The following is a 15,920-nucleotide window of genomic DNA, read 5'->3' on the forward strand; positions in this document are numbered from 1 at the left end:
CTGTCCATTTCTGTTTTTTAAAAATACATTTATGATTTTTAAAACTTCCTGATGAATTGACCTTTTTTTAAATTACTGTGCAATGTAATAATCTCACCAACATGGTATTATTTTCCCAACATCCTTTAGTTCTCCTTTATAATTACTTTAAATTCTCCATAATACCACTTAGGTTTGAACTTTAAAGGATGCAGACCTCTAAATATCCTTTCCACTCGTACTAAAATGCCATTATCTCCTCCCAGCTCTTGCACACTGAAGATCCTAGATAGCTCTAAATTAATATTAAAGGAAGAATTGTTTAGTAAACTGTATGTATGTTGGCAAAATTTGTATTAACCTTTCTCACAGTTGCTGGGTTTTGTGATATTCCACACAGGCAGAGATTATTTGGGGCAAGTGGCTAACTACAGAATATTAAGTGGAGGGATCAATGTTGAGTGATTTTTTAAATGATCTATTTCAAGAGATACATCAGATTTCAAGTTGATCTCCAGGAAGTGGAGGGCTGAAAGTTAGTATGCATCGACACTAAAATTCAAGTAAATGACAACTAGAGACCACACACAGATTTCAATTTTTTACAGAAGAATTTAAAACATAGTCATTATTTCATTTCAGAGCAAATGAGGCAGAAACATCTCAGTTCTGAAACTATGACAGAGCATTTAGCAATATGACATTTACCCCTAGATGTTTACTATTATGTAGCTTTGATTTTCTAAATGTATTTGAATCATACAAATATCTACGTGCTTTTTTCCTCTCAGTTATTTGGGAAACTTCAAAAAGGGTAGTCACACCTAAAGCTTTTTAAGCATTTGGCTAGAATTTAATCTGAATAAACTGTGTTTGAGCAACTACAGAAAAACATTTGTGGGCTTAAACAGCTCAGTGATCCCTACTGGTCCATAACTGTTCTAAATATCTGTAATTTTCAAAAGTTGTGTCAATGTACCTAAGAAAACTGTAAAGACAAAATAAAACATTGGGACCTGAGCACCTACTGTGGTTAACTACCCAAACCCACGGGGGCATTTTGGTAGAGAGCCACCTACAGAGCAAGCAAATCCAAACATGCACAGAGGGCCCACAAAGTAACAGCTGATTCCTCACAGTTATTAAATTTAATCTTCATAAAAACACTATGGTATTGTTGCATTCCTTTTGCAGATGTAGAACCAGGCTTTGAAAGATTAAGTGGCTCACCAAATGCAACATGGTCATAAGTGGTAGCTATGGGATTTGAACCTAGATCTCCTGACACTAGATGTGGTATTTGCTCTACTTTGCCAGAGAAACCTATAGATCAGGAGTTGGCAACCTTTTTCTGTAAAGGGCCAGATCCTTTAAGCTTTGCAAACCATATGGTCTCTTAACTCCGTTCTTGTAGTAAGTAAACAGTCATAGATAATATGTAAGTAAATTAGTCTAGCTGTGTTCCAATAAAACTTTATTTACAAAAACAGGTGGTGGACTGGTCCAGGGGTTGTGGCCCAGGGGTTTTGGCCCAGGGGTTGTGGTTTTCTGATCCCTGCTACAGATTAAAACATACAAGCAAACCATAAAAGAATTAGGCTCTAAAGTTTCTCATCTACTGACTTTCAGAGACATTTTCATTACTGCTCCCTTACTCTACTCAATGACACACAATAATTATGATTTCACTGTAAATTCATCTTCCAGTTCCTAGGTCTTCCACAGTGCCAACTTTCCTCTCTCTAACACAAATTCTAGCTTTGATGATGGTCACTTTACGGGAGTGATCAAAACCTTTTTTTTTAAACAGTGAGGACCAATGAAGGAAAACAGATTTTTTTCCCCCTCTGCTCAGTAATAATACCTTTACTGGATCCCAAAATGAAAAAACAATTTCCTGCTTTACTGAATACATTTAAATGCTAATGAAAAACTGGTACTTCTTTTTAGTTATCAAAATGCTAACGTGGAGCAACAGAGTCATCTTTCTAATCTTCCATGTGCTTTAGGATTCAAAACATGTCTTTTTTTTTTTTTTTTTAGATGTTGGGGGTAAGAGTTTATTAATTAATTTATTTATTTTTGGCTGTGCTGGGTCTTCGTTTCTGTGTGAGGGCTTTCTCTAGTTGTAGCAAGCAGGGCCACTCTTCATTGCGGTGCGCGGGCCTCTCACTATTGCGGCCTCTCTTGTTGCGGAGCACAGGCTCCAGATGCGCAGGCTCAGTAGTTGTGGCTCACAGGCCTAGTTGCTCCGCGGCATGTGGGATCCTCCCAGACCAGGGCTCGAACCCATGTCCCCTGCATTAGCAGGCAGATTCTCAACGACTGCGCCACCAGGGAAGCCCAAAACATGTCTTCTTATACATTATTTCATTTATCTTTGAAGCAAACTCTGAAATAGGTGTCATTATGGAGAAACTGATATTTACAGAGGTTAAGCGACTCACCCAGAGTCACAACTCCTTCTCTTCTGTGTAACACTAAAGAAGCAAGTACTGTGCTGGGTGCAAGGAAGGAGATAAATAAAATCACACTTCCTTGCCTTTCTCCTTATCCTCTTTGTTGATCCCTGGCCTCCACAAAAACCCACATACCTAGATAAGCAATTCTGAAAAGATTCTTCTCCTGATGGTTGCCCAGGTAGTTTTTTTTTCTCTTCAGGCCTCTGCCTTGTTTTTTTTGTTTTTTTTTTGGCAGTACGCGGGCCTCTCACTGTTGTGGCCTCTCCCGTTGCGGAGCACAGGCTCCGGACGCGCAGGCTCAGCGGCCATGGCTCACGGGCCCAGCCGCTCCGCAGCATGTGGGATCTTCCCAGACCAGGGCGCAAACCCATGTCCTCTGCATTGGCAGGTGGATTCTTAACCACTGCGCCACCAGGGAAGCCCTGTTCTGTTTGTTTTGATGCTGAAATTATCATAGATTTAACTATGGAGCCCCTTCAAGCTGGCTCCTGTATTTTTTTTTTGCGGTACACGGGCCTCTCACTGTTGTGGCCTCTCCCGTTGCGGAGCACAGGCTCCGGATGCGCAGGCTCAGCGGCCATGGCTCACGGGCCCAGCCACTCTGCAGCATGTGGGATCTTCCCGGACCGGGGCACAAACCCGTGTCCCCTGCATCGGCAGGCGGACTCTCAACCACTGAGCCACCAGGGAAGCCCGCCTCTGCCTTGTTGAACTGAAAGCTGTATTTGAAAACAGATTGGACACTTTTCTGGAAAACCAAACAGGGCATGAAGCTCTCTGGTCTTGGGCTGTTCATCACCGCTTTATGAGATAATTCCCTCCAGCAACTCATCTACACTATTACAAATAAGCATTTTCAAAATTCAATGTCAAGGTAGTTATTATTTTATTTACTACTGCTTCTGAAAGTTAGTTATATTCCCCAAATATATTCTGTAGTCTCTACTGCTTCTATCCCCTTTGAACTGATGTTATTTACTATATTCCTTCATCTGTCAATATTCCCTCTGCATATAGTCAGTCCCCTGTATCTACTGGCCTTTCTTCAACTAATTATAAAGTGTGTGATGTCTAAAGTGAGGTCCTTACTTGATCCATTGCATTACCTGGTCATAAACATTTCTTCAAGATCTGATATTAATTCTTGCAGATCCTGTTGATTTGCTAATTCATATAGCTGTCCTAATGTCTTCACTACGCACATTTGGTAGTTTAGGGCATTTTTCACTTCACGTAAGGATTTTTTTTTTTTTTTTTTAATTACAAGAAGATGGAGTCGCACAGAGAGTCTGCTGAACTGAACTTTCTTAGCCCTACTTACCTCTGCAATCAGATCATGTAGCTCTCCTTCACTAGGGCAGCATCCTAATGACCTGATAATTGTTCCGATCTCTCTGGGGAAAAAAGCAGTCAATTGCTTTAGAATATAAACTCTGAAAAGACAAGTGCTATATTTCTCTAAATTATTTCAGAGCAGATGTAGCATAGCAAACAAAGTCATACAATAAATATTGCCTCAAGAGGATGGAAGGTACTTTTTGAGGAAAGGAAAAGGCAGACAAGTGAACCCAAGAAAGAAGAAAGAAGGATCTGTGTTGACTGGGAAGTGCAAGCCCTGCCTGGGCCCAAATCAAAAAGTTCTCGAAAAGGAAAAGAAAGGAGGGAGAAATAAGAAAAAGAAAGGTCAGCCACTTACTGACTGGCTTTAAGTGTTAGTTAATTCTTTTGAGCCTCAGTTTCCACATCTGTAAAATGAGGATGATAATTTCTAATGTGGTGAAGTCTACATTAGTGGCAGAGAACCTAAAAGCATGAGCTCTAGTGGCAGACTGCTAGGGTTCAAACTCCAGCCCTGCAATTTACTAGACTGGGCAGGTTAATCCCTGTGCACATAATCCTGCCTGGGAGGTAAAACCCAGTACCTCCCTTGAAATCCTCAGAACTGGACTGGGAGGGGCTAAGGGCAAAGAGCCATCGTAACATAAGCACAGCTTTCGGCACAGCAGCCACCCAGTGAATATCAGCTACTCCCCACCCCGCCCCATGGTAATTTAATTCAATTCAACAAATAGCCTAAGGAAAGTAGAATTATATTCAGCACTCCCTGGGTGCTGAGACAGAGGATTTATAATAGATTGTTAAATATTTCCACTTAAAATGATTAAAAAGTTGTGACATTTTGAATGTTAATTTCACAAATATTCACTTAACTAGAATATTTAGCTTCTTTACCATTCTGGCTAATATTGGTGGTGTTATGTTTGCTGACTATTTTACTGAGAAAATATTTTAAATAAGAATTTTTAAGTTCTTTACTTAAGGAAGCTGCAGGATGAGTATCAACTTAAGAGAAAAACCTAAAGTCAGTAACTGTGGAAGACAGGATTCTCGACGTTCACTGATTGATCTGAAGGCCAGCTAAACATGTAAGGTCTTCACACCAACTCTATTTCACATCTCCCTGAGCACCATAGGCTCAACACCTCTGCACTGCTTTTCCTGCCCACAGCCCTCATTGAGGCAGAATCTGAACATGATGCTACTACTACACACCAAAAATATTTTATGAGATTATACTTTCTCTCTAGAAGCCCCTAAAGATGACCCATGAAACTGGCCAACACCAATGTAGTAATGTTCTTGTAACATCAGACGGGGCTATTGCATACATTAGAACAAACAGTTAATGAGGCAGGGGCAAAAAATATAATTTGAGAAGTATTCACAGATTTATCCCCTCCGTAACCTCCTAGGCCTTCTGTTTTTCGAATCAGAGAACTGCTTCAACTCCAGACGCAGAAGGACAAGAATAAAGGCTCCCTTAACTCACAGAAACAAAGGGAGGGTAAGGAAGGGAGATGGGAAAGGCCTGAACGCCCTTGCAGGTTAGAAATCTCAGGGAGGTGGGATGGGGAAAAAGAGAAATTTCAGGCCTGAGACGTGCAGTACCGTAGCTACTACCTCCATCTGGCTATGGGGCACTAGCAATGTGACTAATCCAGACTGAAATGGGCTCTAAGTAAAAAATATACATGGACTTCAAAAACTCAGTGTGAAAAAAATGTAAAGTATCTCATTAAAAATTTTTAATCAATTACATGTGGAAATCATAATATTTTAGACATATCAGTTAAATAAAACATATTGTTAAAATGCCCTTTCTTTTACTTCTTTAAAATATGGTTACTAGAAAATTTTAAATTAGATGTGTAATACTCCTTTGATGGTGCTTTTCTAGGCAATAGCTGCCATCATGTTCACACTTTGCAAAGACAAGTACAGTACATAAAGAGAACATTAGAATTACAGTGTGCTGTGTCAGCAACATAATCAATCCCCTCCTTGTGCTGCTCTGAGAAACTTTCAACCTTATTTCTTTATTTATTGGCCACACCTCGCAGCATGTGGGATTTTAGTTCCCCGACTAGGGGTTGAACCCGTGCCCCCTGCAGTGGAAGCGTAGAGTCTTAAACCACAGGACCACCAGGGAAGTCCCTCAACCATACTTAAATGAAGTCCTTTGTCGCTGACCCAGGTCTCATGTCTTCTGCCAACATCTATGAAACAGTAACAGACTAACTTACTAGCTTTCAAGGGGGATAAAAGCAAACCATAGACTTGACATGTATAAGGATGCACAGGAGAATATCTGGGCTGGAAGCACAGATCTGGTAACAAAGCCATGGGAGTAGAAGAGCTCCTCTAGGAAGAGTATCCCGGCTGGAAGAGATGACGAGCCAGGAAGAGCTCAGAGGAGTACTTACACTGACACAATGGTCTAGTCCCCACACTAGACACAGGGAAGAGGAGCCAGGGGGTAAAAGCAGAAATTCAGGACAGGGTGGTGTCATGGAAGCTAAGGAAAGAGATGGACAAATTGAGTCATCTTTGGCGTCAAATGCTGCTGGGAGGTCGAGTAAGACAAGTTCTGAGAAATGTCCACTGGATATAGTGAAGAAGGAAATCAGTTCTGATTTTTTTGTTTTTGTTTGTTTTGTTTTTGATTTATTATTATTTTTTTTTTTGCGGTATGCGGGCCTCTCACTGTTGTGGCCTCTCCCGTTGCGGAGCACAGGCTCCGGACGCGCAGGCTCAGCGGCCATGGCTCACAGGCACAGCCGCTCCGTGGCATGTGGGACCTTCCCGGACCGGGGCACGAACCCGCGTCCCCTGCATCGGCAGGCAGAGTCTCAACCACTGCACCACCAGGGAAGCCCAGTTCTGATTTTTGATCAAGGATGTTTCACTTGAAAGTGGGGGAGAAATCAGATTGCACTGGGTTGAGGTAGATGGATCTATAAAGTGAAGGGGAAGAAGAGATGTCTGGAGGGGGACATGGTGTCAAGGAAGATTTTTTTTTAATTTAAGACCAGAAAAAGGTGAGCATGTTTTAATACCAATGGGAATGAGCCAGTGCAAAGTGGAAGGCTGATGAGGGCACCGTCGACTGAGCAGGTGGGCTTCCAGAGGAGGTGGGAAGGGCTGGGCCAGGTGCTTAGTGCTGTGTCCACACAGCCATCCGATCTGAGGTCCTGCCACCAGCAAGTTGCTACCTGTGAGAGGGTGGCAGGATCCTCCTCGCAGCCTTAGAAAATTTTACTCTGTCCCTCTTTTTACCTCCCTTTGAAGAACCTATCACCATCTTCTGTTCTTCTGAGTGCATCTAGCTGGATTGTCACACTCTGCCTATGCAGACCACAGAAAACAAAGCCTAATGATGTCCTCTAAGCATCAAGACACTTCCTTCTCTCTAGTCCTGAAACACAAAGGCCTGATGATGTAAGAGAGAAGGGCAAAGACCCTTCAGCTGATGCGTTCCCAGTGGCCTAAAGAACAGTACAAAACTCAAGAGCTCACCTGCACACAACCGACAGGTCTGCTAGCTCACCCACCCTGCCTCCTGTGGAAAGCTAACCTCTTCCTCTGTGCTCCGGGGCTCTGGAAGCTGAACTTGGCACAGAGGAAGGCGATGCTACCCCCGCCTTCAGTCCTCGACATCTCAGCAGTACAGTGATCTTCCTTCTCCTTGTTTATCCTAAAGACTGCATCAGCCTTGGGATCCCGGTGCAACATGAGAGAGAAGAAGGAGAAGCCGACGAACGGCTAATGTTGACCTTTTCCTCGTCTTGGCACATGGGAAAATGGAATTTGATTAGATTTAGAAAAATACAGAAATGTGACACATCTTTGTCCTCTACTTCATATCTGTAAGCCTAGTTTGTGGCTGGGAGTGGGATATGAAGGCCTGCCTCGCCTCTGTGTGGAAAGGCAAGGTCCTCTGCCAAGAGTGAACGGGGAGGCACGGGCTCTTATCTGCCACTCACCACCACGACCTGCCTCTCTAGGCACCCGTTTTCCAGATGGCGAGCCCGGCCCTCGCTCCCACACTCTAAAGCCTGTGCTTCACCGGCTCTGCTGCATATTCTCTGTGTGCCTCTCCAGAACCCCTCTCCATTCTTCCCCTGCTCCACTCCCTGAGGGCCTAACCTCCTACTGCACCGGCGCCCTTGGCCCCAGGCTTCCGGTTGCAGCTGTCCAACTCAAGGCAGAGCATTGCAGGTTTCCGTTGCTGGGTCACATGCTGCCCAAGACATAGGGGCTTAAACAACGAGTTTTTATTTTTCATAATTCTGTGGGTTGGCTGGACGGTTCCTCCACTGGTTTCCCCTGGGCTCACTCACACAGCTGTGTTTAGCAATTAATTAACCTACACATATGGTTGTTCAATATTCTATAGTCAACCATTCGAAATTACCATTACCACCATCCTGGATTCTGGGCCCCTTAACTTCCATCCTGCCTGCTCTAATGATCCATAACCCTGAGCATCTCTAACTTTTACTTTCCTGTTCCTGCAAAGCACTGCTGGAAGAAAATAATTAACAAAAAACAAAACAACCATAGCCCACTACAAATTCATGCTATCCAGCATCAAGTGTCCTGGATGTCGCCTGACAATCCTTTCTTTCATCTCCTTTTGATTCCCTAGAAAACGCCTCCCAAAACAGCTCTTCTGAGGGCTCTCTTGCCTCAAGCTCCAAAGCACTGACTCCCTTAATCTCAGCAGAAAACGCTGTCACCTCCTTCACTGAACAGATGAAAACTGCTAAGGCTGGCACCATCACCAACCCTCCGACCACCTGCTCAGTCAGCTCAGGCTGCTCTAACAACACACCACAGACTAGGTGGCTTAAACCACAAACATTTATTTCTCATAGTTCTGGAGGCCTGAAGTCTGAGATTGAGGCACCAGCGGATTCGGGGTCTGGTGACCGCCCTCTTCCAGGCTTGCAGACAGCCACCTTCTTGCTGTGTCCTCACAGGGTGGGAGGAGAGGAGAGCAGGCTCTGGTCTCCCTCTTCTTCTGGGGGCCCTGATCCCATCACGGGGGCTCCACTCTCATGACCTCACCTAAACCTAATCACCTCCCAAAGGCCCCACCTCCAAATGCCATCACATTGGGGGTTAGGGCCTCGACATATGAATATGAATTTGAGAAGGACTCAAACATCCAGTTCATACCACCACCTTCCCAGGCACTTCCCTCACACCACTTCAGAAGTATGTACATACCCCCTTCCTTACGCTCTCAACCTTGAAGGGATACAAAGTGCTCTTCCTAACAAAGCTAACCCCTCTCAGTTTTTCTTAGTTCCAGTCTTGACTCTTATTCTTGACACACCTGCCTCTCTCAGCATCTTCACTCTTTTCCTTTATTAGATGCTTCCTCTTTTGCTGTAAAACGTTCACATATCTTCCTTATCCTGAAAAAATTTCTGATAGGTGCCCTACCACCTCCAACCATTCTATTTCTCAGCTTCCTTTTGCTATCACAATACTTCTTCTAAATTACTTATCTTGCAACTGTCGATTCCATTTCCCACTCATCCACTGCACACCTAACCCCTCTGCAAAATCCTGCCATCACTGGGTCTCAACCCATCAATCAGTCCATGTCTCTCTCTCGCTTCCATGTTCCCTTCCTTATCTTCATCTGACCCTCTCTTCTTCCTATAGCCCCCTTAAGTGCCCCCTGCCCAGTACCCTTATTTGCAAGATGATCTCTACTGTTAAAAATATTACAGAAGGCTAAGAGAATAAGAAGTATCTTAGATTTGGACAAAAAGAAGACCACTGGTATCTTAATAACAGCACTTCCAGAGGAGAGAGGAAGAGAACTGCTCCCCCCGCCGCCCCCAAGAGTGCTAGTGGTAAGAAAATCTAGACCACAAGTACAGAATACACAGTTGAGGAGGATGCCTACTGAAGAGAATGCATGTCATACCTAACGGCACAGCTCCACAGCACTCACTCCATGCCAGGCACATTCTAGCACAGTGCATATATCAACTCATTTAATCCTCATCTCACTATGAGGTAGGTACTACTATTATCTCCATTTTACAGATGAAGAAATTAAATCCCAAAGGCGTTAAAGAACTTGCCTGAGGTCACATATAGCCAATAGGTTCAAGCAATGACCTCCTCAGGACCAGGGAAATCTCGGCAGCTGTGGAGAAGTCTGACAAGAGGGCTAAGTAGAGAATGGGGATGAGAACAGAAACACAATCTCTCATGATGTGAGAAAACTAGATTAATTAGCTTTCTGGCTTAGGAATGGACATCTCCTCTAAGACTCCTGGAAAAAACAGACTTCACATCTCACTCACCTCCCTTATACCACGATCATGATTCGTACGGATGTGAAAAAAATACTTCCTCACAACAGCTCTGTGTGGTAGGTACTGCTGTTTCACAAATGAGGAAAACTGAACCACAGAAACATCAGGTACATTTCCCAAGATCCTAGTAAATAGTGGAAATGGGATTCAGACACACACAAGTTAGAATCTATACTCTTAACCCCTGCACACTGCTGTCTCTCATACATCTCAGCTGAGCATTTAGTTAGGCTTAAAGGAGAACTTCTTGACTATAACAAGGTGCTTCTAAAGAAAGCTGTGGATATGCCACCCTATGAGAGCCTTGAAGATAGATCCAGGGCTCACAGACTGATGACACAAAGAACAAATGTGGCCCTCAGATAAGGCTGTGTTTAGCATAGCATTGGTTTGCTTCTTTGTTTAGAGGGGACATACATAAATATCATGAGAACTGTCCTACACTTCTGATTCACACACTTATATTACAGGCCCGCTCTACGTAGGAATCTGTGTTTATCACTCCTGGAAAATATCAACTTTGTACTGTTTAGGAATTTACCTGCAAGAAGCAGGGGAAGGAGCCAAATGGCTTCTTAAAGTTCTCCCCATGTGGTCTGACTCTAAGATTATTTTTAAAAACACAGACACACGGGCTTCCCTGGTGGCGCAGTGATTGAGAGTCCGCCTGCCGATGCAGGGGACGTGGGTTCGTGCCCCGGTCCGGGAAGATCCCACATGCCGCGGAGCGGCTGGGCCCGTGAGCCATGGCCGCTGAGCCTGCGCGTCCGGAGCCTGTGCTCCACAACGGGAGAGGCCACAACAGTGAGAGGCCCGCGTACCACACAAAAAAAAAAAAAAGTAAAAAAAAATAATAAAAAAAAAAAAACCACAGACACACAAAACCTGTGGCTTATAAAAGAGAATGCTTTTGTTCTCAGAGGATACACACCGGAGTATTTAAGGGAAAAGGTCCCAGTGCCTACAACTTACTCTCAAAGAGTCCAGCAAAAGGAAAATAATAATAAAATGCATAAATACATACATATAAATATATACATGTACATACATATTAATATATATGTACGTATATATGGAGAAAGTGCACACAATCAAAAGCAAGTGTGGCAAAATGTTAAAAATTGGTGAATCTAAGTGAAAGTACACAAGGGTTCAGCGTACCATTTACTATTCGTCCATAAGCCTGAAGTTTTTTAAACTTCATTTCATTCTCATAATCAAAACCAAAGTAGTAAGAAATTCTGCCTTGTATAAACTATTCATAAAACAATTTGTTCTTTCATGTTATACTACTTTTACCATTTTGGCTTGAAAAGCTGATTATTAAGGATGTCTTCGCCCTCAGTTTCACAATAAAATATATTAGTTACAACATTTTTCCTCAGTATTTTAGAATTTAATATTGAAAACTTAGCAAGATGATAGATCTAAAATGTTCTGTTTCATGAAGTACAAGTAGAGGTGGAGCTGGGTACCAGTCCACCATTCCTTCAGGTAAAAGAAAAGCGTATGAAAAGGATGGAGCCCTTTTCATCCCTCGACCAAACAATGAGAAGGCAGCACGGGGAACTGTTCCTGCTGCTGCAGGAAAAGGGCTGGGTTTTTTTTTTTTTTTTTTTTTTTTTTAACATCTTTATTGGAGTATAACTGATTTACAATTGTGTGTTAGTTTCTGCTGTACAACGAAGTGAATCAGCTATACGTATACCTATATCCCCATATCCCCTCCCACTTGCCTCTCCCTCCCACCCTCCCTATCCCACCCCTCTAGGTGGACACAAAGCACCGAGCTGATCTCCCTGTGCTATGCGGCTGCTTCCCACTAGCTATCTGTTTTATGTTTGGTAGTGTATATATGTTCATGCCACACTCTCACTTCGTCCCAGCTTCCCCTTCCCCCTCCCCGTGTCCTCAAGTCCATTCTCTACATCTGTGTCTTTATTCCTGTCCTGCCCCTTGTGAGTGACTCTAACAAGCACTGGGCTCAAGCTCTCTAAAGATGAGTAGCACGTCCCAGCGGAACAGTCAAATCAGCCTCTGACCCATAAGGCAGCTCAACGGGAGGTGGCTTTCTGTGGCCATTGGTTGACTGCACCGCCCTGTAAAGGCCACAGAGAGGGTGACGGAGAAGAAAATAATGCAAAGGCAAGTGAGGTGGAGAAGGGAGGTGATGTTTAAACACTCATAGCCCCTTCCTCTCTTGTGTGCTCTTTCTTCAAATGATACCGGATGAGGTATCATATTTCAAGAGGCCTCCAGGGTTCCTAAATAGAGTCCTCAAGAGGACAGTAAAGGGAAATGACAGCAGAAGCAAAGGTAACTCGGAGCTTCTCTTTTTCTCGCAGGTCCTGAGGCACCAAAGACCAAATGATCCCCTGGGCTCCTCTCACATTATAATCCTAGTGCCAAGAACACGGGACGCAGCAGAAGGGTCAGGTGGGCTCTGAAGAACTCAAGATGGATCTGGGTGGGGCTGAGACCTTGGCCATTCTGAAGAAAACCATATTGTGAACATTCATCCCCATGTGTTGTAAGGCTCCTAAAGGTGAGCTAAGAAAAAAAGAGAAATGCAAGAAAGAACAGAGGCCAGAAAAAGACCAGACCATTAATTTTTTAGGAAGAGAGAGGTCTGAAAAGGAAGAGATCTAAAAAGGAAAACGTAAGAAAACACTGAAAGAGGTGAAAATATAGTTTTAGGAGGCAAGAAATAGAAATGTCAATGCTTAATGAAAATAAAAGAAAGAAGTTCAGAAATAAGAGGAAATAAGATAGTTGACAGGAACTAGAAAATGAAATAAAAATATGAAATAAGAAAGTAATTGATAGAATTATATATAATATTAAGGCTGATTAACCTATTTAACTTCTACTGAATAAGATTTTGAATCAAGTGAATTGATTGAAATTTTTTTTTTTCTTTTTTGCGGTATGCGGGCCTCTCACTGTTGTGGCCTCTCCTGCTGCGGAGCACAGGCTCCGGACGTGCAGGCTCAGTGGCCATGGCTCACGGGCCCAGCCGCTCCGTGGCATGTGGGATCTTCCCGGACCGGGCCCTGCATCGGTAGGTGGACTCGCAACCACTGCGCCACCAGGGAAGCCCAAAAATTATTTTAAACTAAACTTTTAAAATAATTTTAATATTATTAAAATTATTAAAGTACTTGAAATTATTAAAGTCACCTTTTAAAAAACTATTTAAAAAACATATTGACGTCAAAGTAGTAAAATAAAATTAAAAGTTTTTAAATTTTAATAATTTCTTCTAAAGTCTTTCTGTTAGGCTTTTGGAAGAGTAGAGAGAGAGAGAAGGCATAAACAAACTCATTTGTGTACAGGAGTGTGCATGTGGTCAACTGGTTCCTCAGGAGGAAAAGCCCTGATCAGGAGCATTTGCATCTCTATCGGTCAGTTTAAAGATGCCAATCTGACGTCACTCAAGGCGGAGCTGGGAAGAGATGCACAATAGCACACCATCACATGGTACCCTCACCATACAGGAGACATAAGTCATCTCCAGAGCATAAATAAGACAAAAACGTAGTAGAGTAATTAGGAAGTGGTAAGTTTTGAGTATTTGTTACTTTTGTTATTTTTCACTGGTAATAAAAATATTTATTTTACATTTTACATAGAACAACTTGGAAAAGTATAGAATGCTTTATAACTTTGTGTGTCACTCTCATGCAGGAGCCACACTAATTTCTCCATACCATTCCAATTTTAGCCTAAGTGCTGCCCACGCGAGCACATTTGCTTTTAGTGTCGTTTACTTGTAAGTTTATATAACTTATTTTTTATGAGTTAGGTTTTGACAGTGGCTTGCAGGACTCCTGAAAACTTACTCATCAGTTCTTGTGAGCTGGTAGAAGTCAACATGATTTCACTCCAGCACACCACTGATCCTGTGAGTCCCAACCACGTCATTCAACAGGTCAAGTGACTTCTGCCCTGCCATCTCTAGACAGATGGATCTCCTGAACAACCAGTGCGGTTAGAACCAACTCACTTGTGTTCGGTTAGGACCAACTCACTTGTGTTCTACCATATACACGAACCAGAAACGAATACAACCTATGTAAAAAAAAAAAAAAAAAAAACTTTTTCTTTTGGAAAAAAAATTTTCTTCCTTTTAAATCAATTTCATGGGCTTTTTTCAGTGAAGTCCGATTTTAAGGACTTCAAGTGAAACAACTGATTTTCATTTTCTCTGAAAGCCCTACCAAAATTGAGGTGTTGGTTGATTTTTTTTAAATTCCATGAGAGACTTCCCTGGTGGCACAGAGGTTAGGAATCCGCCTGCCAAGGCAGGGGACACGGGTCCAAGCTCTGGTCCGGGAAGATCCCACATGCTGTGGAGCAACTAAGCCCGTGCGCCACAACTACTGAGCCTGCACTCTAGATCTCGTGAGCCACAACTACTGAATCCCCCGCCTAGAGCCCGTGCTCCGCAACAAGAGAAGCCACTGCAATGAGAAGCCCACCCACACAATGAAGAGTAGCCCCCTCTCGCCACAACTAGAGAAAGCCCGTGCACAGCAACGAAGACCCAACGCAGCTGAAAAAATAAATAAATACATTTATAAAAAATAAAGTCCTTAAAATCTGCAGAGACATTTCTTTTATCAGAGTAGATTTCTCTTACATTGATAAGAACTGCAAACTAACTCCAAGAGCCTTTGTGGTTAAATACTGGTTTAACTTTGGTTAAGAATTTGTTTCCATAGCTGCACTATATACAGAGTAGTAGATATGGAGGTGAAATCATTTCACAACAAATGAGTCACAATAAGGTTGTCCAATAGTGGCATCATCATTTAATTTACATACGGCAATTGGACCACTTAAAATGTTTGGCCAGGGGCAGGCTGGCTCTTGGTAGGCTGCGTTTTGGTGGGTGCAGTATCATGTTCCTGACACAAGGTGGAGCCAGTGGCATTGAGCTAGGTTGTGAGTCTTCAGCTTAAGGGCAGTCTAAGGTCAAAAAGACCACAAAGTGAAAACCTGATTCAGGATAACTGCAATTCTAAGGGAGAAAAGAATAGGCAAAATATGGTACCTCCTCTATGAAATAGCTGACACTAGGCTAAGTATGAGAAAATGTTTAAAGCAATTCAAAAATGTATAAGAAGGAACAAAGAAGGATTTGAAAATGATTTTTATTTATTCAATAAATATTTTTGAACACTACTATGTGTCAGGTAGAATAGAAAACAAAACAAAGACCTTGGCCTCGTGGAAGGCATTTTTTCACAGACTAAGCTTATTCTGGCAAAGCCATGACATGAAGCTGAAATAATGCTTCATCTCCTTATTTAACAGAACTACTCTGTTCAAAGAAAGGCCTTGGGACTTCCCTGGCAGTCCAGTGGTTAAGACTTCGCGCAGCACTGTTCGCAATAGCCAAGACATGGAAACAACCTAAACGTCCAACGACAGATGAATGGATAAAGAAGATATGGTACATTTATACAATAGAATACTACTCAGTCATAAAAAGAATGAAATAATGCCATTTGCAGCAACACGGATGGACTTAGAGATTATCATAGTAAGCAAAGTAAGTCAGAAAGACAAATACCATATGATATCACTTATATGTGGAATCTAAAATATGACACAAATGAACTTATCTGTGAAACAGACTCACAGACATAGAGAACAGACTTGTGGTTGCCAAGGCGGAGGGGGGTGGAGGAGGAATGGATGGGAGTTTGGGATTAGCGGATGCAAACTATTATATATAGAATGGATAAACGACAAGGTCCTACTACATAGCACAGGGAACTATATTCAATAT

The 15,920-nt window shown here is 42.6% G+C and overlaps 1 protein-coding gene and 1 non-coding gene across 4 annotated transcripts in view; both read right to left on the reverse strand.

Moving 5' to 3' along the window:
• The window catches only part of EFCAB2 (EF-hand calcium binding domain 2), a 138,650-nt gene that overhangs the window by 27,752 nt on the left and 94,978 nt on the right, over positions 1–15,920 (reverse strand). For all 3 annotated transcript variants that reach the window (XM_029227803.1, XM_029227805.1, XM_029227804.1), the window contains one exon: positions 3,763–3,835. In XM_029227803.1, the coding sequence (XP_029083636.1) occupies positions 3,763–3,835 (73 nt within the window). The remainder of the gene's footprint in view (positions 1–3,762; positions 3,836–15,920) is intronic.
• LOC114900103 lies at positions 13,766–13,871 on the reverse strand. Its single transcript, XR_003794725.1, has one exon. It is a non-coding gene; the product is annotated as a U6 spliceosomal RNA (small nuclear RNA).

This window comes from Monodon monoceros, unplaced genomic scaffold (genome assembly GCF_005190385.1).
Source record: "Monodon monoceros isolate NGI ecotype Baffin Bay Population unplaced genomic scaffold, NGI_Narwhal_1 Super_Scaffold_18, whole genome shotgun sequence".
NCBI lineage: Eukaryota > Metazoa > Chordata > Mammalia > Artiodactyla > Monodontidae > Monodon > Monodon monoceros.